Source organism: Neofelis nebulosa, chromosome 10, assembly GCF_028018385.1.
Source record: "Neofelis nebulosa isolate mNeoNeb1 chromosome 10, mNeoNeb1.pri, whole genome shotgun sequence".
Lineage (NCBI taxonomy): Eukaryota > Metazoa > Chordata > Mammalia > Carnivora > Felidae > Neofelis > Neofelis nebulosa.
Genome location: NC_080791.1, coordinates 59,384,204 through 59,411,375, shown reverse-complemented (window position 1 = coordinate 59,411,375; position 27,172 = coordinate 59,384,204). Strand labels below are relative to the sequence as shown.

The 27,172-nt window shown below is 43.9% G+C and overlaps 1 protein-coding gene across 2 annotated transcripts in view; it reads right to left on the bottom strand.

Moving 5' to 3' along the window:
- CLPB (ClpB family mitochondrial disaggregase) overlaps positions 1 to 27,172 on the bottom strand; it is a 143,494-nt gene that overhangs the window by 94,740 nt on the left and 21,582 nt on the right. For both annotated transcript variants that reach the window (XM_058687880.1, XM_058687881.1), the window contains exon 3: positions 18,837 to 18,923. In XM_058687880.1, coding sequence (XP_058543863.1) covers positions 18,837 to 18,923 — 87 coding nt within the window. The remainder of the gene's footprint in view (positions 1 to 18,836; positions 18,924 to 27,172) is intronic.

The window sequence follows — 27,172 nt, the reverse complement described above, 5'->3', positions numbered from 1 at the left end:
CAACCTGGCTCAATTACTTGCTGCATAAATGAACGAATTTTAGTAATTCCCATGTCCACAGACACACACTCCTCACAGACAGATCAAAGAACCAGAAGCCATCTCCCACGTACCTGAGGTGCTTCTACAACTGATCTAGCATGGTCAGGTTGAATCTCAGGTGTCTATTCACCTTACCTACAAGGATCTTAAGAAGTACCTTTCACAGGTAATCCTTATAGGATATGGATTATAATTCCAAAGAGAAATGAGAAGTGTCTGTAAGCAGCTAAAATCCACGTCTAAAACTCAGATACTGAATTCATAGCAGAGTCTGTCAGGTTCTCACTTGGAGACATATTTGTTCTTAGTTTACACATAAGTGGGATGAGACTGTTTCCCAGAAGATTAAAAGCCAAAGGGTACAAAAAGGCTGTTATGCATAGGCAAATCAATTGACGGCAGTGAGAAAAAATATCTGCTAGAAAGGTAGTATGATATAGAGGTTAAGAACACTGGCTTTAAGAGGTGCCTGTATGGCTCAGTTGGTTAAGCATCCGAGTCTTGATTTCAGCTCAGGTCATGAGCTCACAGTTCATGGGATCAAGCCCCGTGTTGGGCTCTGTACCAACAGCAGGGCATCTGCTTGGGATTCTCTCTCTCTCTTTTTCTCTCTGCCCCTCCCCTGCTCTCTCTCGCTCTCTATCTCTCAAAAATAAATAAACATTTAAAAATAAATAAAATAAAAAAAATAAAATAAAATAAAAATAAACAAAATAAAATCTGGGACTATCTGAGCATCAACATGAATAATGACAGTAACGGATTACAACCCATTGAGTAAAATAAGATTCCATAATTCCATACTGAAAACAAGTTAATGGAGAGAAAGGAAAGCTCTTCCTTACTGTAGAATGACAACTAATAAATGTAGAAGGTATGATGAAATTAGAACATCATCATTTTGCAATCTCATAATTATCAAGGATAATAAGAGCATCTGGCTTATATGGCTGTGTTAACGCATGTAAAGTGCTTAGAACACCATCTGACATACAATAAGTGCTCAACAAACATTGGTTATTATTATTACTATGTACCTGACTCTGTGGTTGGGCTGTGGGGAAGTCAAGAGAAATGTGAATTAAGACACTTAAATTAGGAAGACAGAATGATATTTTATAAAAAGCACAGAGAGACCTGGGTTTAAATTAAAGCTCTGTCATTTACTGCCTGTGACCCTGGACAAGTTACTTCACCTCTAAGACTCCATTTCCTTACCAGAATAATGGAGATAATGACGCCTCCTTTTCAGGTTATGAGAAAGTATGTGAAACTTTGTGGCACATGGCACATAGAAGGAGCTCCACAAATACGAGCTCTCTTCCCTTTCTCCACATAATCTTAGTGATAACAACATGAATCTGGGCCACAGTGGGCACGTATACCTGACCACCCTTCCCCCAGGACTTATGCCGGCACAGCCCTGTATTAAGAAGGCAGCTCTTCTATATTCTGCACAAGTCAGCTTGTTATAAAATCCAAGTGAGAAAGGTTTGTCGATCTAAACTCAAAGGGACATAATTTGGTTAATCCTCAGATGCTGTATCCAATCACCATTCAATCACAACCCCTCCCATGGCAGGCTGTCCCTCCAGGCAGCTGGTGTCACTAACTGTGCTAACCTGGGCCTCTCCAGGTTCATGAGTATTGATTCCGTCTGTCCAATTTGTAGGCTGCAAGACGTGTCCAAGCAACCAAGTATGCCGCCCTTGGCCCTGGAGGGCAGACAGTGGTCTGGTAGGATGGAGAGAAGACAGTGACTAGGCTCGGCCCTCGGGCAGCTAACCCAATCAAAGGGAATGGGCAATTCACTTCACAAAGTTGGAGGCCAAAGAGGGTAAGCAACCAAGCTAGTGACTCATTCTGCAACCTCAGAGAAAATTTCCCTCACTTTTAATAAAACTCAAAAGGCAGCAGCCCCACTATGGGGTATTGCTAGGACTAAAGGAACTGTGGCTGCTTAGTGGCCAAGAATGGCACCAAACACCTTGCCAGATGGCTAGGAGGCTTTTTGTCCAAGGGCCATTTACGTACTTAGAAAGCATCTAATCCAGAGCTTCACGGGGATCAAACCCCTCTTGGAGAAGCCAGCCCAGATCAGGCCAGAGGGCTACATGACTATGCTTAGCTTTGGTAATCAAAGCTAGCTCTGACGACCAAAAGAAGTGTCCAGACCTGTGGGCTACAGCAGGACAAAAACAGGCTAGCCAGGTTAGAGAAAGCTACGGCAAAGCTGGTAAGAACAGACTTAGCAGTTGGCCATGCCCAGCAAGTATCAAAACGTTCAGAGTCAAACTAGAACCAAGGGCCAGAGACTAGGCAGCACTGATATGTGGTAGAGAGTCAAAAGCCAGGTCAGATGTTAAGGGCTAGGAGCTAAAGGAGAACAGTAGGCCACAAACCAAGTAAGCAGCCAGAAACTAAGGAATATCCAGGTACCAGAGGTCAAGGCAAGGCAAAAGAAGCAGAAATGAGAAGCAGCAGTAAGACTTTGGAAATGAAGTGATTTCTGTCTCTTTGATGCTTTTTGCTGAAGCAGAAACAAATCCCCAGGTTCAGAACTGTATCGGGGAGAAGGTGACTTACATGGGGAGAAGGTGAGTTGGCCCATCTGGCTGACAAGGGAAGTACAAGGTCAGGAGTAAAATGAGAATCTGATGGCACAAAGGGAAGCAGACACTGCTATTTGAGGTGATCCATCAAAGGACAACTGCAGCCTCCCCTCTGTTCTCGTGCCAGCATACTAGGTGCCATTTTGTACGTCTGGGTTTAGATATTACTGCCTTAAATTTGGATAGCTGGTACCAAACAGACTTTGGTGTATGAGCTAGGCCTTCGTGGTCTTAACATCTGGATTAAAGGGGGCAGAGTAAGTCATTCCATGCACTTAACGTTTTTCTACAACAGGAAACATTTCTACTCAAAGGATCTATGTCAACTACTCTTCAAGTTCTCCATAGGCAAAGACTTAAGAATATCAGCAATTCTCCAAGCCAGCTCAGGATTTGGTCTCTGGTGGTCTGTGGAAAGATATGCCTACCAATGTGAGGATTAGTCTCAAAGGCTAGAGATAATTTCCAGACTCTCTTTCCCTAATTTCAAGATTCAGAGGATGTGTACAGCCCAAGAGGACAGGAGTCTGTCCTTTAATGACCTGGCTCTAGCAGCAGTACTTCCTTCCTGTGTGCCCATCAGGATCTGTTCTGTTCTTATCTCCACCCAGTACTCAACAAAAAGGCAGGGTCTTGTGAATACTGAAGGTGAAGGAAGTGAGGGTAAACTCTGATCCTAGGCTGAGAGCTATTTTTTTCTCTGCCTTGTTTCTACTGCCTGCTAGTACAAATATCTATTTTCTTAAGGGTACAGAATGGCTAAGTAGGAGGAAGGTAGTAGTCTAATCATAAGAGCTAACATTTGTGTATACTTCCCACATGACACTGTTTTAAACACTTTATATATAATAACACATTCAATCTTTACAGCAACACAATGAGGCAAGTTATGCATTAAGAAAACTGAGGCACTGCATGGTTAAGTAACGTGTCCAAGGTATCATTCAGCTGTAAGGAGTAGAGGTGGAATTCAAACCCGGGCAGTGTGGCTACAAAGTCCATGTCCTTATCCCTCTGCCATGTTGCCCCTCACGCTCCTATACTGACTCCCAAGAGCTAACAATCTGTGGGAACGCTGTGCCTCAAGTCAGGTTTTAGCAGCAAAGCTAGGATCAGAAAGTCCAACTGAAAGATGGGGCAAGGGTATGAACAGTGAATTCCCAGAGGAAGAAACAAACAAAAAAGATTATCATTAAGTATACGAAAAGATCCTCAAACTTATGTTATTAGAGACATGCAAATTAAAACAATGAAATATCACTTTAAATCCAACATATTGGCAAAAGTTAGAAAGCTAAAAAATGCCAAGTGTTGGAGAGGACATGGGGTTCTGGGACTGTTCACGTACTGTCAGGATAGACTGGTGCAGCCACTCTAGAAGCCAAGCTTGTAACACTTTGTCAAATTAAAGTACCTTACTCTATGACCCAGCACTTCTCTTGAATATATATATCCCAGAGCAATTCTTACACAGATCCATAAAAGGCGACATGGAAGATGTTCATCCCAGCATTTTGTGACAGTGGGGAGTTGCAGGCAATCAAGTATCCATCACTGGGGAATGAGTTAAGTTCAATGTGGTAGAGACACACTATCTGATATAGCAGTTAGAAGCAACAGACTAGATATACATTCAACAACACCAACATGATCTTTTAGAAGGGTTGATTCCCTATCCCCTTCTATTAATCATTAACTGAACTTAACCACTTGTTCCAAAGGTTTATTCCTTTAGGAAGTCTCTCAACTGCAGAACTTCTAATTCCTATGATGATCTGGTAGATCTTGGGGACTAATAGGTTAAGGACCCAGAGAAAACAATGAATTCTCTGAAGTACACCAAAGACCGTCAAATGTGCCACGACTTCTGCTGGGAGTGCCCCCCCTCTCCTTCAACTGGTTAGTGCTCATCACTTTCAGGGCTCTTCAGTGATAAGGTCACCAATTCACTGAGTCTTGTCTGACCTCCAGCCTGGATCCATGCCCTTCTTATTTGTCTACAGAATGCAAGACCCACACCCACGGGTAGGTGACCCTGATCATATTGTACCATGATTGACTATTTACTCGTATTTACCTTTCCTGATAGACCATGAGGCATGGAGACCATGTCTCCACCTTCCTTCCCAGCTCCTTGCCCAGTGCCTGGGTCAAAGTGGTCAGTAGATGCTTTCTGAATAAGTGCATGAATAAATGATGAATAAATAAAATTATTATTTTCTCCATAAGTTTATTTATTTTGAGAGAGAGAGAAAACAAGCTGAGGAGGGGCAGAGAGAAAGGGGAACAGAGGATCTGAAGCAGGCTCTGTGCTGACAGCAGAGAGCTTGATACAAGGCTCGAACTCACGAACTAGGAGATCATGACCTGAGCCGAAGTTGGATGCTTAACCTACTGAGCCACCCAGGCACTCCAATCATTATTTTATTTGATGGGAAACGGAGAATGGTAGATGGCAACTGTCTCAGCCCTGCCTAGCCATCTCCTATCTGAGGTTCCAAACTAGGCCACAGGTGGTTTAGCCATGGAAAACTTTCATCTTCCTCTCCTGAGCATGAGGCCTTTCCTGCCTTCCACCAGGCAGTTCCCAGACAAAGGTGAGGAAATGAATAGGAGAGTGGTCCCTAACTGGAAGCTCCTGGGACTCATGAAACTCCCTTTGGAACCACGGCCCCAAGAGGCACATTTTAATTTGCTGATCAGATTATAATTAGATTAGAGGTGGGAGCTCATGTAGGAAGGTTGGCTCACACCGACCTTGATGAGCTCCTGCTTTCAGGACAGTGGGGTGTCACAATGCATGGAAGATAGTTACATCGATCGATGTTAAGGCTTTCTGCTCTCAGTGGCCGGAGGGGCTTGAAGTTGCCACATTGTTTAGGAAAAAGCAAGGAAACCTGTGGTGTGGGCCGAGGCCTATGCTGGGCAGGCACGTGTCAAAGACAGCTGGTGAGCAGCTGGAGTTGGTGAAGCAAGAAGGGCAGTGATCCCAGCTCCAGGTCGTCCCCACACAATGTTGAGCTTCAGGAGAAGCTCCTCCAACTCCTCCTCCCCTCTACCCGCCCCCCTACATGCAAAGCATAGGGTCACTGTGATGAGTGTCACGGGTCCCAAGGAGAAGACAAAGAGTTGACCTATTCTCAACCCAGTGCACACCTCGATGAAGGGAGGAAGCAAAGAGGTCAGAGTTCAGGAGGTTTGCTGGAAAGTCAAATGAGCTGTGGCTCATTCAGCCTACTGGCTGGTCTATGAGCTGGTCAGGAAAGCAGGGTAGCCTGACCAAAGGCACCGGCATGTGTTAAATCTAAAGGTCCTTTGGCATGGGGGCATGAAATGGGAGTGGAGAGGGTGAGGAAAGCAGTTTTCTTTTTAAAGCAGGTTCCTTAGGCCAAAGCGTAAGAGACTCTTAAAAACTGAGAACAAACTGAGGGTTGATGGGGGGTGGGAGGGAGGAGAGGATAGGTGATGGGTATTGAAGAGGGCATCTTTTGGGATGAGCACTGGGTATTGTATGGAAACCAATTTGACAATAAATTTCATATATTAAAAAAATAAATTAATTTAAAAAAATGAAAAGTTAAAAAAATAGTAATAATAAAGCAGGTTCCTTAGGAAACAAACTAAGGATCAGGTAGGAGGCAAAGTACCTGTATAGAAAACGTGCCCCAATTTTCTCAAAAGAGGATAATAATCTTTTGTTTACTTCCCTCAAAAGGTAAAAGTCAATAATCATAGTAACAGCAGCCATAGTGTGATAAGCACTTTACATTCACTATTTCAGCTCCATATAACCACTTGCAATGAGGTACTAGTCCCATTTTATAAGTGAATAAACTGAGGCTCAGCAAAATAATGTGAATTGCCAAAGTATACACATTAATTAAGCATAGGAACCAAGATTCAAATCCAGGTCTGTGTAAGGCCAAACCTAGTACATATTCCACTAAACTACACTGGTTCTCACTCATCCAACTATCCATCCATTAGTGTGTCTTACTATCCCATAATTACTGAGCCCCTACTGTGTACCAGGGACAGTGACATTTTCAGATGGTATAGTCAAGCAGGTCATAGCAGCCAGCTGGGTTAAAAGGGAGTCTCATTCAGATGGACAGGGTCAAAATCAGTGGTGAGATCATTTGGGGCAAGGCTCAAGGAAGACATGGCACATTAAGGAGAGGGGCAAGGAATCAAGACCACCATCACAGGGTTTCCAACACAATCTCGATTTCACATCCTTAGCCTAGTTTCAAATGTAATTCCCTATCTTTCATGTCTTTCAATCTGTGCTCTGTAATATATGGTTGTCAAACCTATGGGCTAATGTGGTCAAGCTCTGATGGTAGGGATTTCACCACAGTATGGGCCTGATTAGGCTCTCTCTAGGCAAATGATCTATAAGAGCACGCTGGGGCTGATATTTTTCTTCAACTCTGGATGAAAATAACAACAAGAAAACAAAAAATATTAATAACACAAGCAGATATCTATGCACTAAATAGTCTTATGTGCATCTTATGTGGAGATTAAATCTTCACAATCACCATTGCTGAGGTAGGTGCTATTATTATTCGCATTTTGCCGATGCGAAAACAGAGCTAGTTAAGAGATACAGCTAGGTGTTAAACTCAGGCAGTCTCCTTCCAGAGCTCTTGTTCCTCACCACTGTCATACATAACTGGACTGTGTACTCCCCAAAGCAGGGACTGTGCTTGACCATCTGTTTCTCACACATAAGACCCAGTACAGACCAGTAAATATTTGTTGAATCAATTCACTTCTGGGGCCTTAACACTGCACTGCTGATACACAGAGTTTTTAGTCAGCTCCTGGGCTTTATTTGCTAGTATTGCTAAGTTGGGACTTCCTCACCCTGCATTTTATGGTTGGTTTTTGGTTTTTTAATTGTAGACTTAAACACTCATCCCTATTAATGTTTATCACCACAGATTTAACCATTGTTCTAACCCACTGAGTTCTTTTTTCATGTCCACAATTCTTTCACCTAACATATTAGCTCTCTCTCTAAGCTTCATTTAATCTGCCAATTGGGTTGGCATTTATCCATGGTCTCAATAGAATCACTGATGTAACTACTGAAAAGGACGAGGCCCTGTGGCTCACCACTTGAGTCTGCTATCTAGTCTCCAATCATATATACACAACATATGAAATAGGTCATTCACCATTTATTAGTCTGTCTGAACTATTCTCCACATCATACTTTATTCATGCGAAATGTCATGAGAGACAAATACCTTGCTGAAACCCACACACACCTACTATACTGCTTGTATACTCCTGACCCACTAGCCTGCAGCCTTATTTAAATAAGCAGCTCACCTCTTTCCACCATCTTGGACCCTTGGACCCTGTGGAAGCCTGCTGGGAACAGGACTCTTAAAACAACAAATATGTCTGTTAGGCTGTAGTCTAAGGCCATTTTTGTTGGCTATAAGTGAGGTCTTTGGAACCAGAGGGAGCACACAGCTCTTCTTAAAACTGAAGATGTTTATGCTCTAGATACAACTGAATTCTATCTAGGCAAGAGATATGCGTATATGTACAAAGCAAAGAACAACACAGTGACTCCTGGTGGCAAACCGAACAAAACCAGAGCAATCTGGAGAAAAGTAACTTGTGCTTGTGGAACCACTGGCATGGTTCATGCCAAATTCTGAAGCAATCTTCCTGCTAAAGCCTCTGGCCACAGAATCCGTGTGATGTTGTACCTCTCAAGGATTTAAACTTAATGAAAAGTAAATAAAGGTATAGTTTGTTCTCTTAGATAGATAGGTAGACAGGTAGACAGGTAGACAGGTAGACAGAAAGAAAGAAAGAAAGAAAGAAAGAAAGAAAGAAAGAAAGAAAGAAAGAAAGAAAGAAAGAAAGAAAGAAAGAAAGAAAGAAAAGAAAAGAAAGAAAGAAAGAAAGAAAGAAAGAAAGAAAGAAAGAGAGAAAGAGCGAGCCCATGGCAGAGAGTGGATCTGATGTCTTTAAAGAAAAGATGTGGGAGTGAACCATATCACAGTCCTTAGAAGTTGAACATCCTTCCCAATGTATCCTTCCCCATGACCAGGATGAGCACTGGATGCTCTCCTTGTTGGTCCCAACTGAAACTCTCCAGGAGATCACTGAACACAGAACTCCCGAACAAGATATAGTGTTGGAGAAGGGGGGTTATCCTGAGATTGTTATGTTAGGCAAATGAGCTGGCACTGCTTTCCAGGGACCACTGTCTTGGGTTGCCTGAGGTCAAGGCATGCATCTGCCAAACTAGAATTGGTGCATGCTGGAATTGGAATATCATTACTATGAAACAGGATTATCTTGAGCAATGATTCCAAATGGGATTAGAAATGACTCTGTTACTCAGACATAATCGGCCACAGCAGCAGCAGTGGGAGAAAATCAAACTAGGCACACTTTTCTGGGGACATGATGCTGGCATTCCGGGCACCTGGCCAGCATTCTCACCCACCCTTTCTTGCTGGGAAATACTGAGCACTGTCCAGCATCGGGCAGGTGGCCACCTGGGACAAGAGCCAGTCCCATATCAAAGTGTCCTGCTCTGGGGTCTCATGTTCTACGCCCAGCTTCTAGGATGAAAAGGAGTGGAAAAAGAATCTCCAAAGCCCTACTACTTCTGAGTCACCTAAAGGTATTGGTGAGAGACAAGTAATACCCTACATTCAAAGACAGGCTTACCTGTAGACCATTCACTAATTTCCTCCTGGAGTGACCAATAATCAACAACAAGAATAATAATTAAGGCACCACTACTACCACTAACCAAAGTAACAAACCCTTATCAAGTGCTTACAATATGGTAGGCATTGTTCTAACACTACATATATTTACATATTTAAACCTCAAAACAGCCTTTTGTGGTAGATCTACTTATTATCCCCATTTTATAGTAGATGTGAAGAAACAATCACAGATAAGTGAAAGAACTTGCCGAGGTACATAACTAGTAAGAGAAAGAATGTGGTTGAGCCCAGGTAATCCAGCTCTAGAGCTACAGCTGTACCAATGCTAGGCTACCAAAGACTGAGAGGATCATGGCCTGTGTTGGATAAGGCCTTTCCTTCACATTCTCTGATCTCTAGCCTCTGCTAGATCCTCCAACAAGATCTGGCACAGTCCTACTTTCTCACCTTTGTGAACCTATGCTCACCACAGTCCTTCTCCCAGAAATGCTGTCTTTCTAGCCCCCACCTCTATCAATCAAAATCCTGTCCAACTTTCAAGGCCCACCTCGTATGAAAGGCTTCCCTTAATGATGTTGCCTCTACATGGCGTGATCTACACCTAGCACTATAGGTGATCTTCACTGAGGCACTGACCACATTCTGCCTCATTCTACAGTTAAAGTGGGACTTGTTTATCCCTTTACTGCCAGATTTTCAAGATTTTTATTTTTAAGTAATCTCTCTACCCAACATGGGCCTTGAACTTACAACCCCAAGATCAAGAGTTGCATGCTCTACTGATTAAGTCAGTCAGGCACCCCCCCCCCAATTGTCAGCTTTTTGAGAAACGGAGAATGTTTTGTCTGTTTTTAGACTTCTCATAATCATCCAGCACATCATCAAGAAACCCTAATTGAGCTGACTTCACTCTAGTCCCAGCACCCCTTAGGCCAACCCATAGCCTTGCTTCCCACCATCTCCCTCCACAGGCAGCATACTCCAGTGGAAAAAATGAGAATCTGTGGTTCAAAGATACCTGGCTTCAAATCCTGGTTCCCTCTTTCACTTATTAAACAACCCTGGGTATCCCTGAGCTTCACTTTCCCCATCTGCAAAATAGGGATAATAATCCTTCCCTATTAGGATTGCAGTGAGGATTAGAGACAACCTGAGAAGTGCCTGACATAGGCTTGGCATACAGAAGGCACTCAATCATAACCATAGCCGTGATCACCACTACAGTCAGAAGATCAGCCAGCACAGCACAGGCAACAAGCAGCCAGGCCAAGAACAGGATGGGGACCCTGGGAAGAGGCTGCAGAACTCTGAGGCAGGATAGACCTCTACATGGTTGGGCCCCCGAAGGACCTGCACTGAAGCACAGGTGCAAGGGTGCTCTACCAGCACTGCCTCTGGCCAGCCAACAAGGAAGGAGAGCCACTCAGGGAAGCTGCCCCTGGTCCAGCTCCAGGAGCAGCATCACTCTAAGAACACCTGTGCAGTGGCTGACCCCATAAAGAAAGGCCTGCACAGCCAGGAATCTCAATTGAGCTACTGGTTTCTTAAAGACAGGTTTTAATGCCCACCCACCATCTCAGTAAGGTGGAAAGAAAATAAGCAAATGCTAAAAATAAATGACTGCTATGAGAGGAAATTAAATGGTCTTCGGCCAAGGATGGCGGCATTTTAAAATTAACAAAGCCCAGGTACCACATCCAGGAAGGCCTTGGCAAATGCGTGTTATCCACTCATTAGATCAGCTCCTCAGGGACCCTGGCCAAGCAGGGAAGGCAGTGCCGGGAAGCAGTCCTTCCGATGCTTATGAAATGCACTCCGGGAGAAAAAGCAGAGGAGGGAGGGAGACTCTTGTGGGGAATTTCAAACAGTTTTGCTGGAGCTCTGCTTCATAACTTCACCTTCTCTGAGGCAGGGGCTTTCAGAGTAACCATCAAGCCCAAGTGGACTTATCTGAATCTCCCCCCCACCATCCCACTCTTGGTTCCTGAGGCACAACAGCCACACTATCTAGGTGGTCTCACTGCCTGGCAGTCCAGGGACAAGGAGTCTGAGGATCATGTGGGATGGAAGACAAGCTCCCAGTCCTGTATCCTGTACTTTTTTCTTACTATGAAGAATCATAGGATACTTTGTGAATTTACATAAGCTCCCTGTGTATCGCTTGTAAATGAATTTGTTGTTGTTCATCAGGAATTACACCTTATGACGTCACAAATCATGTGAAGTCACAAACCTTTATTCTCTAGTAACAATTAATACACGTGAAATACCATCAACAATAGGAAATCTAAACATTCCAGGTGACCAGGAACTATACGAATTCATTTTGACATGACAAACAAATTCTCAGTGTGCCACCAGTCACAATAATGAATATTAGACAGGGATGATGGCTTTTTAAACAATTTTTTAAAATGTTTATTCACCTTTGAGAGAGAGAGAGAGAGAAAGAGAGAGAGAGAGAGAGAGAGAGAGAGAGAGACAGAGTGTGAGTGGGCGAGGGGCAGAGAGAGAGGGAGACACAGAATCCGAAGCAGGCTCCAGGCTCTGAGCTGTCAGCACAAAGCCCGATGCACAGCTTGAACCCACAAACTGTGAGACCATGACCTAAGCCAAAGTTGGACGCTCAGCCAACTGAACCACTCAGGTGCCCCGGGATGATGACTTTTTTAAAAAGTTTTTTTTAAGTCAATTTACTGAAGTATCATTTACTCACAGTAAAATTCACCCTTTTAAGATGTACAATTTGATGAGTTTTGATTGTTCAATCCAGATTTAGAATATTTCCATCACCCAAAAGTTCCTTTGAGCCCTTCCTCCTACTCCTAAACCCTAGCAGCCACTAACCTGATTTCTGTCCCTACAGTACTGCCTTTCCCAGATCATCCTATAAATGGAATTATATCATAGCTAGTTTTTTGTGTCTGGCTTTAGCTTAGCATAAGGCTTTTAATATTTGTCCCTGTTGTTGCACGTGTAATTTTTTTTTTTTTTTAACTGCAGAATAGTGGTCCGCTGTATGGATGTACCATAATTTGTCCATTCACCAGTTGATAGACATTTGGATGATTTCCAGTTTGGGGCAATTATGAATAAACTACTATCAATGTCTTTTTGAAGATTTTTGTTTTTGTTTTTAATCTTTTTAAATGTTTATTTAAACATATTTAAAACATATTTACAGAGGAGGGGCAGAGAGAGGGAGACAGAGGATCTGAAGCAGGCTCCACACTGACAGCGCAGAGCTCAATGCGGGGCTCAAACTCACTAACTGCAAGATCATGAACTGAGCCAAAGTCAGATGCTTACCTGACTGAGCCACCCAGACGCCCCCAAGATTCATGTTTCTATATCTCACGGACAAAGTTGGTATAAGAGTTGGTTTTGCTGGGCTAGATGGTAATATATGTTTTGCCTTTATGAGAGACTGCCAAAGTGGTTTATAGCATAATGCATTCCTATCAGCAATGATGGCAGTTGTTCTGCATCCTTGTCAGCACTTGGTACCGTCAGGTTTTCTAAACTTTAGCCATTCTAGCAGGTATACAGTGGTTTCTCCTTGTGATTTTAACTCACATTTCCCTAAATGATGAATGCTGAGTATCTTTTCATGTGCTTATTTGCCATCCATCTCTTCTTTGGCTAATGTCTGCTCAAATCTTTTGCCCATTTTTTAAAAATTGGGTTGTCTTTTTACTGTTGATTTGTAACACTTCTTTGTATCTTCTGGACACTATTCCTTTTATCAGACATGTGTTTTAAGTCATTAAAAACTATAAGGATCTAAATCATACCGTATTTCCATCACACCGCTATCCCTTGCACGTAAACACTGATGAAGTAAACAGGACAGACTTATACCTTCATTTTACAAATACTTTAGTGACACTGGACAGAGGGCCAAGCAGTAGTTGGTAACTGCTAAAACTCAGGAGACTATTTTTACCTCCACAATAAGCACCTAACCAACACTAGGCTTTAAGGAAAGCTACATCTGGAGAAATGACTGTTCTATAAACAGCTTTTGGCCCCCCAGGCTCTGCACCTCCTAAAGCCCTGTTCTGGTCCACCAGGCTCCTGGAATGGTCAACAGTCGTCACACTCCACTGCTGGCCATTGTCCACTGGGAAAGGTAGGAGGCTCCCAATGCATCCTTCAGTGAAAGAGCAAACAGTGGGGCCTGTGGCTGCTTGGACATCAAAGTTGAGCAAACAGGCCGGGCAGGCCCTGCCTCTCCGCCTACACATCCTGCAAACGCCATGTGAAGGAGCTTCCCTGAGGGGGTCATGACTTTCAGCTTGTCATAGCACACATCAAAGTTCGCACCACACACGAACTGGGTACATGGGTTCGAATCAAGTCGCCCAAGAGCGGATACTCAGCCATTGTATCCAGTTTTAATCCTGTGTTTTCCCAAGTAATTAAGCCTTCTTGCTTATGAACTTGTGACTAAGTAAAGCATCACTGAGAGGTTGTAACATCAAAGTGCCTTCCACCGTCTGTCCATGTTTGGTAAAATTGGATTTCTTTCCCTTCTTAAAGAAAAACTAATTGAATTTAGCTGAAGGCTGGGTATATTTGCACGAGCTGGTGAAGGCTATGCTAAGTCACAGTGATCATCCTGGGACCCTGTGGCTTAGCCTTTAGTTGGGTTGGGTCAAAGTGCAACACAGAATGAGGCACCCAGACTCAGGCTAAACAAGTGCCTGTGGCATGAGGCTTATGAAGGTCTCATTGTGGAAAAGGGGTCAGCCCCCAGCGACTGCTCCTCAAGTCGCTAGTACACCCAAGCTGTTACTAGGGCTGGCAAAAGGATCATCCTAGTAGAATGTTGGTAAATCTTTGGCAGAACGGCTACTGAAAACAAAGGCCATCACATTACTTGCATCCTTGATGTCAGCAGTCTGAGTAAGCTTCTTAAGGCAAAGGCTGTGATGCTTATTATCTGAATCCCCTCACAGCCTAACACATCAGCACCAGACACAGTATAGTTTTAAAAAATGTTTGCTGGATACATAAAATGATAGTATAAAGGGGTGCCAGAACAAAGTTCCTCCTTCCTGATGAACCAAACTCTCTGTATCCCTTTTTTGCCTTGTTCGTCAGGAAACTTCAATCTAAATTAATACTTAATTCCACTAATTACCTGATTTGCAGTGAGTACAGCATCGTCCCATTTATATAAAATTACACACACACACACACACACACACACACACAGATCAATCTCTAGACAGAGGGAATTTATTTGACTGCTACTTTCTTCTCCATATTATTTTTACAAAAACAATAAACCTATTTTCAGAAAAGAAAATCTCTCGTTCAATCCTGATACAATTATCTTTCCTTTTACCAATATGATTTCTGATCCAGTTTTAACTCTCCCGTGTACATTTATATTTGTATTTTAATTTGAGTCACTGCAAACCCTTTTGGAAATAAAAGGTGAGAATAAATTATAAATTAAGTTCCCATACATACTTCAAAAATTTTGTGCTACAGTACTGTATTTTCTATTCAAAATTAAATAAGATAGGACTATCTTTACTATTCAAAATTAAGTTAAAAGACAAATACATACATAAATAACAGTTCACAAGATGTTAATCTCCTTAAGGATAGACACTATTGTGATCTATCCCGAAGGATGTAAGGTATGAAGCAGGCACTCACTAACGGCAGTTGAGGTGAAATGATCAGATGGTCTTAGGACCTCTCTCCCTTGAGCTTGCAAGCTGCCAACATCTAAAGGAGGTGAAGGTTCTCTGCTCTCAGCTTGGAATCAAAATGTGCAGTTCCTCTACCCTCCTTTCATCCAAATCCAATTGAAAGGTGGTGGTATTTCAGGCCTGATTCCAGAAGGGCTTGGTGATTGATGAAATGAGGATCAGCACACTTCTAATCAGGAGAAACTTACTGGCAGACTGTGCTGGCATAAACATGATCATCTCTCAAGACCACCCCCCACGGCACTTTACCAATGAGGCCTACTCACTCTGACCAAGGTACTCCTGGCATTCCTTTTTATCAGGTTCCATTTTTCCTTTCTCTCTCTCTCTCTCTCTTTTTTTTTAAAGTTTTAATTTTAGAGAGAGGGCAAGTGGGGGAGAGGGGCAGAGGGAGAAAGAGAGAATCCCATGCAGGCTCCATACTCAGCATGGAGCCTGATGCAGGGCTAGATCCCAATACCCTGGGATCATGACCTGAACTGAAAACAAGAGTCAGACTCAACCAACTGAGCCACATAGGTGCTCCTATTTTTCCTTTCCTTTTCTTTTCACATTTATTCATTTTTGAGAGAAAGAGAGAGAGAGACACAGAGCACAAGCGGGGGAGGGGCAGAGAGAGAGGGAGACACAGAATCCGAAGTAGTCTCCAGGCTCCGAGCTATCAGCACAGAGCCCAATGCGGGGCTCAAACCCACAAACTGTGAGATCATGACCTGAGCTGAAGTCAGACGCTCAACTGACTGAGCCACCCAGGCACCCCAATTTTTCCTTTTCTATAGCACTTCTTACCTTCTAATAAGGTATGTAGTTTACTTATGTATTATATTTATTATTTATTGTCTGTTTCTGCCTCTCTCTACGCAGGGACCACTAGTATAGAAATATGCTCTGTGGGAAAAAAAAAAAAAAAGAAATATGCTCTGTGAGGACAGGAATCTTTGTCAAGAACAGTGACTGGCAAACAGTAGGTGCCAAATATATATATATATACACATATATATGTATATATATATATATATTGCAGATATATATGTATATGTATACATATATATACATATATACATATGTACATACATACATATATGTATATATCTGTAATATATATGTATATGTATACATATATATGTATATATATGTGCATATATATTGTGTATATATGTGTATATATATGTGTAATATATATATATATAATATGTATATATATGTGTATATACATATGTATGTATGTACATATGTATGTATGTATATGTATATAATGTGTATATATAGTGTATATATGTATATGTGTATATATATAATGTGTATATATATACACATATATATATGTATGTATGTACATATGTATGTATGTATGTATATGTATATAATGTGTATATATATGTGTAATGTATATATGTTATATATATAATGTATATATGTGTATATATATGATATGAATAAATTAACCTAAGTTTGCTATTTGCAATAAAAATCTGTCCCTGGGCCCTGGAAGGAAGAGGATGTTTAAACACCAAACATCCAACAAAATGGATGTTTAAAACACCAATAATTAGTCCTAGGAACCAAAACAAGTAAATACTAGCCAACACTGTCACTTCACTCAACAAGCAACGCTGATTTGCTAATGGCCCTGGATAAAGACAGGACAATCAGTTAAGCCAACAACTCGTTAGATTTAGAGAGAAATGTCCCCAAAGCACATCTACCAGCTATCTGCTCACTGATTGACAGTACTCTTAAGTATAGTGTTATTTCCTATTCTGTCTCAGCGCTGAAAATACTATGTAAAGAAGGGCACACACTCCCTTCTCTTTTCTCCACCACCTGCTATCTCTTGTGAATGGAGATACTTGCAAGCTGGGAAAGAAAACTGGTGGGTGGGGTGGAGGTGGTGGTGGATGGAGTATCACTGGTAGAATAAACACATGTGTTTATGTGTAGAGACATCTAATATGGGCAACAGAGAATAACAACTCACCATTTGTAACAGGTAGCACAAACACTATCTCACTGGGTTCTCACAAAAATATAGCAAGAATCTACCCTGCTCACAGAGTCAGTCCTCTCCTAACCTCTGCTTTGATAATTTCCTGTCCACATGGCTCTGACATCATTGATTACACTACACTCTGTCTCTCTACCTGCCATTCTTTTTCACATTGGACCTTGAGCTCCCAAGGTCTCTGATTCTCCAATGCTGAGCACAGAGTGTGGCTCAGAGTAGACGTTTACCAAATGTTTGTAAAAATAAATGATTTCAGATGAAGAAATAGAGTGCCCACAGAATTCTTAAATTCAACGAAGGGTCAGAACCAGGACTGGATTCCAGGACTCTCAACTGCAAAGCCTATTTACATCAAGTTTTCTTTTTTCTTTTTTTATTTTTTTAATGTTTATTTTTGAGACAGAGAGACAAAGAGTGCGAGCAGGGGAGGGACAGAGAGAGAGAGGGAGACAAAGAATCGGAAGCAGGCTCCAGGCTCTGACCTGTCAGCACAGAGCCTGACACGGGGCTCCAACTCACGTGCCATGACATCATGACCTGAGCCAAAGTCGGATGCTCAACTGACTGAGCCACCCAGGCGCCCCACACCAAGTTTTCTTTTAAGGGCTTGGAGCTTAAGTGGCAAATAAGGAAATGGAATTCTGAGAAACAAGTTCAGGACAGAGGAGCAGCGAGGAGAGACCTATCTCACATATAGCTAAGTCTCTCAGCCAGTCTGAAGCACTGCCATCTTTATATTAGAAAATCCGTTTTGTTGGTTTCCACCACATTTATGATCCTTCCAAAGGAGGCCAGTACGGCAGACAAAAGCCTTAATGATCTGCTTAAAGGAAAAATTAAAACTGGTAACTCAAACTATCAATTTCAGTGGCTGCTACTTAAGTGCCCAGTCTGCTTTTTTTGAAAGCATTTCTTTTTGCTCCTTTTTAATCAATTCTTTTGCATAATTACAGCTAGAGACTGGGATGGAGAGGCAGTATACAGCACTAGCCCAGGATCTGGCAGCAATGAGGTAAAGTAAAACACACAAACTTTGCAGGCAGCCAGACCAGGCTCTAACTCGTCTGTGTGATCTCAGACAAATCACCTTATCTCTTTGGGCTTCAGTTTTCTCAGCTACAAAATAAGAAATCCATCCATCCACCACCTACCTACCTACTTACCTACCTACCTACCTACCTATCTTGTGTCAGTTGTGAGAACTGAAGTAATTCTCTACACACAGGGGACTATTTCAGTCTTTACAAAACAGCTATCCCTTGAGGAAATGGGGGAGCGGGCAGGAAAAGAACACGGCCTCCAATGGGAGGGAGAATGTCCCCGGCCTTCCCTAGTTTCCATCAGAACCTCCAAAGAAATAGCCTAGCGGGGCCCTTACTGTGACTACAGATTCCTCACATGGACAGATGGTGGAATAAGAAAACATAGGTAACTCAAATGTGTACCTTCAACCACTTAACACACTTCCAAACATTTCGTGACTTCAACAATGCAAATGACATGCCTAATGTCACAAAGCCAATGAAAGATGGAGCTAGGATCCAGAGTTATATTCTTCCCTCTCCACATCTTCTATACTTTCCACTGCACAAGGTGTAGACCTGACCTTCTCCTTAGTCCACCACCCTGCCTCTGGAGAAAACAGCAGGGAGACAAGCAAGGGTGGAAGAGGGTTCTGGAATGTGGTCTGCAGGGATCTGGCTAAGGGAGCCCTGTGTGGAAGGAGATCTCTCACCTGTCGTTTCGGCTGATGGCTGCCACCATGAGTGCTGTCCACCCAAGTCTGTGCCTTGCATTGACATCTGCACCTTCTGACAAGAGCCTAGAAAGAGAGAAATATTTTCAGTGTATGGCATATCATGGACGTAAGAGTGGAAGAAATGAGACGGTCAACAAATAGGGAGGCTACATGAATCTGGAAACAGTCAGAGGCCTTTGAGAACTAAGTACCCACTCTAGCTCCTCTGGCCAGTCTCCCCCCCCTTCCCCAGGGATCCCTTACCCCTCTCCTTCTTCCCTTAATCAGTCTGACCCCTGCTGTTATCCTTCCAGCCTTCTGAGGAAAGAATGTGCCTTCTCTATCTTAATACCCTGACACTCCCACTACCTTGGTCCACTACCTTGGTCCAATGCTCTCTCCCTGATTCTTTGCCTATTCTAATCCTACTTCCATGGTATGGAATACAATCCTGGCTTGAGAGGTCCCCCGAGAAGGCTTCCTTAGCTCATCCAATCCACAGATCTGTTTCCCATCCTTAGAATTTCCCCATGCTTAGCACTGAATGCCCAATGACACTGCTTATCTAGGTAAGTGCCAGTTTGCAAAAGGATCACACTCAAGTTTCTCTGTATGGTGGTTATTTGGAAATTCAAAATCTCAAACCCAAGGAAACATGGAAAGAATGCTAGAAATGCTAGACTGGGGTGCCTGAGTAGCTCAGTAGGTTAAGCTTCCAACTTTGACTCAGGTCATGACCTCGCAGCTCATGAGTTTGAGCCCTGCGGCAGCTCTGTGCTAGCTAACAGCTCAGAGTCTGGAGCCTCCTTCAGATTCTGTGTCTCCCTCTCTCTCTCTCTGCCCCTCCCCCAACTGTGCTCTGTCTGTCTCTCTCTCTCTCTCTCAAAAATAGATAAATATTACCAAAAAAAAAGAAAGAAATGCTACATTAGGTTTCTAGGAGAGTCCACACAAGCCTGACTCTCTATGCCAGTGCCTAACACATAGTAAGAGCTCAATAGTTGCTGGATAAACTAACAAACACAGTTTTATATATATCACTAAAATCCTGAATTCCGGGTCCTGGGAACAGGGGGCTCTACAATGTGGGGGTGGACAGAGAGAAGGGAGTAAACAGAATCAACCTCTTACTGGACACCTACTATAAGCAGGAACTGCCTTCAGAACTTGACACACCTGCTCTCATTTGCTCTTCATAGACGCTTAAGGAACTGACGCTAACCTCCTCTTCTCATGGATGAGGTAACAGGCTCAGTGAGGTGATATGACTCGCTGAAGGTCACAAAGCTAGCTAAGGAGTGATCAGTGACTGAAGTTCAGGCTGATAAAGGCTCTAGAGCTGGAACCCTTCTCGCCTCACCACCCTTCCTCCAAACTGAACCTGACGCCATGGCACATGGAAGACAAGATACTCAACTGATTTTAGCAATCACCATACGTGCCTGGTCCTGTGCTAGATTCTGGGATGGGGGTGAGAAGACACAGGCGTACCCTAGAGAGCAAATGACATAGTTGTGGAGGGAAGACTCAGGACAGCAGGAAATCAAAGCCTGCAGCGTATAGTTTTCCACCAGAAGTGCTACAGGAGACCAGGAGAGAGGGGGACCAAAAGGCAAGAGCAATTCACCAACAAGGCAGGATCTGCTTATGAGGACTGGGTGGGAGGGTGTTTGGAGGACTCTTTAGAGGGGAGCAAATGAAAGGGCACCTGCAGAGAGTCTGGAGGCTTAGAATTGAGTCCTAGTGCCATTCTTGTGCCACAATCTGCAGTCACTGCTCCTCTGGACCAAGCCAAATAAAAGCTCTGTGCTGCTGAAGTAAGCAGGTGATGAAGGCTTGGGAGGAAAAGCCATATCAAGTATGTATTCACTTGGCCCGTGATGACACAGGGGAGAAGACAGGCCAGCAAGGACATAAGCATGCATCAGAGGAGCGCTGTGAATGGGGAGCACAGGCTACAGGTGCACACCCAGGAGACCTAATCCAGTCTTAGTGACCTGGAAGCCCTTCCTGAGGATGTGATGCCAGAGAGTTAGCCCGACAAATGAGGTCAAAGGAGAGGAAGGAGTGCATGAGGCAGAGGCTAAAGCCTCTCCCCCAGAAGAGAAGGCAGCATGACTGGGCACAAAATCTGAGGGAAGAGTGTTGAAGAGGAGATTGGGAAGTCACTCATCTCTGATCTCTAATTTGGAGGATTTCTTCCGGTGAAACTCCTGGGCCTCTTTACCACAGAGTTAAGCCTTTTTTATGCAGGAACAATTTTCTATGGCCAAGAATATTGAAGAGAGTAAGAACCCTGTGAGACAAAAATCTCTTTGCACAAAACCTCCTTCCTAACTTACAAAACCTTCCCTGGTTTAGCAGGTGCTGTGGAAAGTGCATGGGTATGAGAGTTTAGAGCCTGGGGTTCTGATCCTAACTCTGATTCTGATAGGATGGCTTCATTTATCTGGTCCTCAGTACAGAAGGCCAGAAAATCAGGACCAGCCGAAGCAAATCAAAGAGGTTTCTGAAGGAAAAGCCTGAACTGTGCCTTGAAGAATGGAAACAGTTTAGAGACAAGGGAGGAAGTGCACAACAGTCAAGACAAAAGGAACAAGACACTATCAGGACACAGGGAAGCAATGGGAAGGTATATTTGGAAATCATCAAGTAGATCCATCCAGGTGACGGTTCTTGGCAGAGAAACAGGCAGCTGCCAAGGTATGCAGGGCCTACAACAGAGCCTCTAAAGTCAAGACACAGGGCCAAGGCAGTGGGCGTAAATCTCTTTTGAGACATAGGCTTCTTTGAGAATATGACCAAAGCTGACGATTCTCTCCAGAAAAGTGCACAAGAGCACAGGTACTCAAAAAAAAGATTTTTTTTTTTCAATGTCCAGGAGTTCACAGGTCTTCATGAAATCAAAAAAAGATCCTAGGTTACAAACCCAACTTCAAGAGTTGACAAATGCCTGGCATGCATGCTACTGTCCTGCCTTCTGCATCTAAGTCAGAAATCATGAATCTCTCCCGGAAGTTTTTTCTGTGGAGCCTTTGAACAAGCCTCAGAATCCTTTTCAACCCTCGTTCTAATCAGGCATCATTGATCAGCTAAAGCCGGCAACAGAGAAGAAACCTATTTGGCATTCCTTAAGACTCTTACCACAGGCAAAAGGGTTGTCACTGAAGGTTTCTGTGTAAAAGAAATTATAAAATTAACCTGATAGCTTAAGCAAGCTGACTCTGAAAGGGGAGAGAGTAGAAAGTGGGGACAAAAGACAGTTTGGGAGCTGTTGTAACATAGACAAGGGAGACAAGTCAGGGCAGGAAAATGAGAAAGTGGGGCATGGCCAGGAAAAACTCAGTGCAGCCAGAATCCCTCCTGTCTCCAGTGGGACAGTGAGCCGTTTTCCCCTGCCTGGGCCCTGAGAATTCTGGAAGCAGCTCTGATCTGGAAGTAGGGCTGAAGAAACAGGACTGAGATGCCTCCTCCTCATGCCCCTTGAGGACCGAGTATGGTGTAATGAAAAGGATGAATAAAAGGACTTTGTAATAAATCAAACCTGGATTCACATTCTAGCCCAGCTAGATAACCCTAGGCCAATCAATTCTCTGAGTCTCAGTTTTCTCACCTATCAAATAGGGACACTAACCTCTAATTTGCTGGGATCCTAGCCCAGTACCTGGCACATAGCAGGTGTTCGATACAGGGTGGCTTCCACCTAACACCTTACCCTACTTCCACCTCTTTCATGGAACGAAGTGTTGTAGTCTGACACTGGCAGTGGCAGGTTGGCCAATACCCAGGGATTCTAAGACAGGGTCACATAGGATGACTGGGTAATTCATTCAGCTTGGCTCTGGGCACTCCTCTCTTCATTTATTCAACAAACATGTGTACATACCTACTCTGTGCCCAGCTGCATGCTGGCCCCTGGGAAGGAGACAAGACAGAGGTTCTTGCTTTCCAAAGCCTGAGCCAAGCAGTGTTTTCTCTTTATATATGTACACACACACACGTGTTGTATTTATTACTTTTTTTCACAAATAATACATTTTAAGATTAACTCACACCGCCAAGTATACAATTCCATTTTTTAAAATTGCTATATAATTCTCAATGGCACATTCACCAGATTTTTTCCTTCTCTGCTCTCCCAGAGATACCTACTGAGGCAGTCTCCATCTCCCAGCCACCAAAAGTAATGCTCAAAGAACATCCTCTTGTGGGGGGCCTGGGTGGCTCAGCTGGCTAAGTATCTGACTCTTGATTTAGCCTCAGGTCACGATCTCACGGTTTCTGAGTTCGAGCCCTGTGTCAAGCTTTGCGCTGACAGTGTGAAGCCTGCTTGGAATTCTCTATCTCCCTCTCTCTCTCTCTGGCCCTCTCCTCTCTATCAAAAATAAATAAACATTAAACAAAACAAACAAACAAACAAAAAGAACAAGAACATGTGCCCTTTTGGACCAGTAGGAGTATTTCTGAGGCATGTACTTGCAGTGAGATCCCTGGGTTTCAGGATGTTCCTGTGTCCTGCTCTCCCAGCCAACACTTGGCAGTTGCCAGCTTCCTACTGACTGCAAGCCCAATAGGTGTAAAGGGATCTCACATTATTGTTTTAGTTTGCATGTCTCTGATTAGCAACAATTGTCAGCTACTTGTTACATGGCCATCAGCATTTAGGGGTTATCTTTTTTCTGTACAATGCAGGGTTTTCTTCTAAGAGGAGGACTGCTGGAAAAGAGGGCTTCTCTAAACTTGCTATCCTGTCAATGAACAGAGCCAAAAGAGCAGAGAGCAGTCAGGCAGCCTGGGCTCTAGTTCCAGGGCTGGCGCCTCCTACTCTAACAAGCTACGGAAGGTATCTCATCCCAAGCTTTAGCCTCCTCATAGGCTCTTACAGGTTTCAGGAGGGGACACTGAAATCTGAAGGAAAGGGCTCCACCAACTTGGAAGACTCATTCCTAGGAGGCAAATCTTGGTGTTCTTCAGCGACACTCCAGCTTTTGAGCCCTGCACAGCATCCTGCCTGAGCACCATTCTTTGCAGCCTTCTGGGGGCTCAGATGTAATGAAAAAAGCAATGACCCTGGAGTCCAAGGGCGCTCTCTCACTTACTAGCTGTGGCACGGGGGATATTAATCTCTATTGTGCAAGGTGGCTGTAAGGATTAAAAGAGATACCACGTGGTAGCACTCCATAAGGAGTGGTGGCACTCGGTGACTCAAGGCAGGACCAGTACCAACATTACAAACCATCACAAGTGAACCCAGCTACAAACAACTTTTCCTCCTTCAAAGCTGGCTGGGGCCCCTCCCCCACTTCCCCTCTGTGCTCAAAGTTAGGATTTCACACACCCAGGTCTCCTCCATTTCATTTTGTTCCTTTGCAAGTGAATGCCCAGTAGGCAGTCATTTCAAAGTTTCGGGCCAGCTGGGCTTGCGGGTGGCTGCCTGCTGAGAGTGGCTGAAAGGGCCTCTGAGGCCTGAGAAAGCCACCCCTGCTCTCCCCTGTGATTTTCACCAACGGACAAAATGCGGCAAGTGAATTAATCTCTTTTAAAAAGAGCAATGCTTGTGACAGAGCACGGTGTCTCCGAAAAGGTTAGGATTCCATCATCCCTGAGATGATGAGTGGAATGCTTAATGCAGGTTGCCACTCAGGGCAGAGCAGCCTCTGTCCAGGAGTTGGGCACTGCAGGCCTTTCTGGGCTCCGTCCAGACTTGTGGAAGGCCCTTCCGTAATGAACTAGGTCTCTCCTGCCTGGCACAGCAGTGGTGGGTGACACTAATTGGGGGTGGCCCAGGGCAGCAGACAGGAAGGAGGCCACACTAGCGGTCAGGAGTTGAACCCCAGATCTCACACAGCTCTCAGGAAGTATGGTGGAGCAGGGGAATTACCAGGATAGACTTGGTCCACATGCATGCTCCAGCATTACTGGGTGGGTAGCAGTGAATGAATGCATGACCTAGCCTCTCTGAACTTCACTTGGTCCCCTCATCTGAGTGACAGCTACTGCTCTACAAGCCTGTTTCCACATCTGTTAAAAAAATGGAGGACCCCAGCGGCCCTACTCCGTAAGTCACACAGGGGTGCCATGAAGAAACGATGATGCAAAATATGTAAAAATACCTGACATGCAATAAAAATAAAGCACTGGACAAAGAGAACAATGGCCTGTACTATTATCATTTCCCAATTAGTATCTACCCCATTGTAAGGAAGTTAACAAGAGTAAACCAGGATATGTGAAAGGTGTACACAGAACTTGGAACATAAGTGCTCAAAATTTTCTGTGAAATGATAAATAAGCAGTCTCAAATCCCCAGGCAAGGGCCAGCAGTAGAAAAGGGCACCCTGGCCCAAGACCTAAACATCTCCATAGGGGGGCGCCTGGGTGGCTCAGTAGGTTAAGCGTCCTACTCCAGTTCAGGTCATGATCTCCTGGTTTGTGGGTTCGAGCCCCACATCAGGCTCTGTGCTGACAGCTCAGAGCCTGGAGCCTGTTTCGGATTCTGTCTCCCTCTCTCTCTGCCCCACCCCCCCCACTCATGCTCTGTCTCTCTCTCTCTCAATAATATATTAAATAAACGTTAAAAAAAATTAAAAAAAAAAAAGATTTCCATAGGAAAGGAGGCAAACCATAAGAGACTCTTAAGGACTGAGAACAAACTAAGAGTAGATGGGGGGTGAGGGAGAGGGGAAAGTGGATGATGAGCAGGGAGGAGGGCACTTGTTGGGATGAGCACTGGGTGTTGTATGGAAACCAATTCGACAATAAATTATATTAAAAATAAATTAAATAAATAAATAAATAGTAAGTAAGTAAAGATTTCCATAGGAGAGTAACAAATCAAGGGGGACAACAAAGCTGCTCCGATATATCAGGAATCCAGGAGAGATCTGAAGGCTATGGACCAAACATGAAACAGTTAAGGGGGAAAGGGGGTGGGGGGTATTAAACTTTCCCTTCCTGCTGTGAGTGCTTCTGTATTCTTTTAAGTTTTATTGTTGTTTTGGCAACAATGAACATACTATTGCTTTTCTTTTTTAAACAAAACTTTCTTAGGGGGAAAAAGCCCCTTACCCTTTTTTTCTCCAAGAAGCCTTCCCTAAGACTGCCTTGATGCTGCCTCATTGGCCTATGCTAGCTAACCTATATCGCACATCGGTTTCCTTTTTTTTTTTTTTAATGTTTATTTTTGAGGGAGGCAGAGAGAGAGAGAGAGGGAAACAGAATCAGAAGTAGGCTCCAGGCTCTGAGCTGTCAGCACAAAGCCTTGATGCAGGGCTCGAACCCACATACCATGAGATCATGACCTGAGCTGAAGTCAGACACTCAACCGACTAAGCCACCCACGCTCCCCAAACACATCAGTTTCCTTGTCCCCCCACCCCCTCCTCCAGTCAGCATGACCCTCCTGTCTCTTCACTCCTTGTGCTGGCACCACAGCCACTCTCTCAAGGCTCAGGGGCTGAATGAATGAGTACATGTATATAGCATTTCCTGACATGTATCTCTCACCAATACCTGTCTTATGTTGGAAGTTACCTGTTATATATTGGTTAGGCCTGTCTTCTTCAAAGAACTTAGGCTCCTGTGTATATGTGGGAGTATGTGGGTGTGGCTTCTCAGGCTCAGGGCTTGGGATACTTCAGATGCAGGCCTGGGGCTAGAGGCCATGGATTCTAGTCATGGCTCTCTCAGTAACTAGCTGTGTGATCCTGGATAAATCAGTCTCTCTGGGCCTCACTTTTCTGTGTGGTAAAATAGGGGACGTGAATTCAATGATTTCTCAAGTCCCTGCCAGTTCTACAATCTTAGGATTCTAATTACGTATAATGTCAAAATTTGAGAAGTGGATTCCTGACAGACACAGGCATCAGCAAGACTTCCAAAGAAAAGACAACTCCTCCGGCTGCTGTCTGTAGGAGGCAGACAGTCCCAGACAGGGATATGGGGGCAGTTTTGAGTTGTTCTGGCTAACCAGCTCTTCTACTCAGGGGAGGGAGGTACCACATGATTTTTCTTCCTCTTTCTTTACAACCAATCAATACAAAGCGGCCACTGAACTTCAATCGTGCATTGTTCCAACTGATTTCCGGATCCTTCACATTAACTGGCTCTCAGCTGCAGCTGGGAAGGGGGGCTGAAGGGTAGGGAGCCCTGGCCCACCTGCATCAGAGGCCTGGAAGCAGTGAGCCATGCAGACTCAATCATGATCACTATCTGGGCAACAGGACTCTGGCTGGAGCCTCGCAGAAGGTCCTGTTTACAGTAATAACAGCACCAGGCCAGGCTGTCTGAACAGAGGCAAGGCGCCTGGGGCTAGAATCCACACACACAGCCTC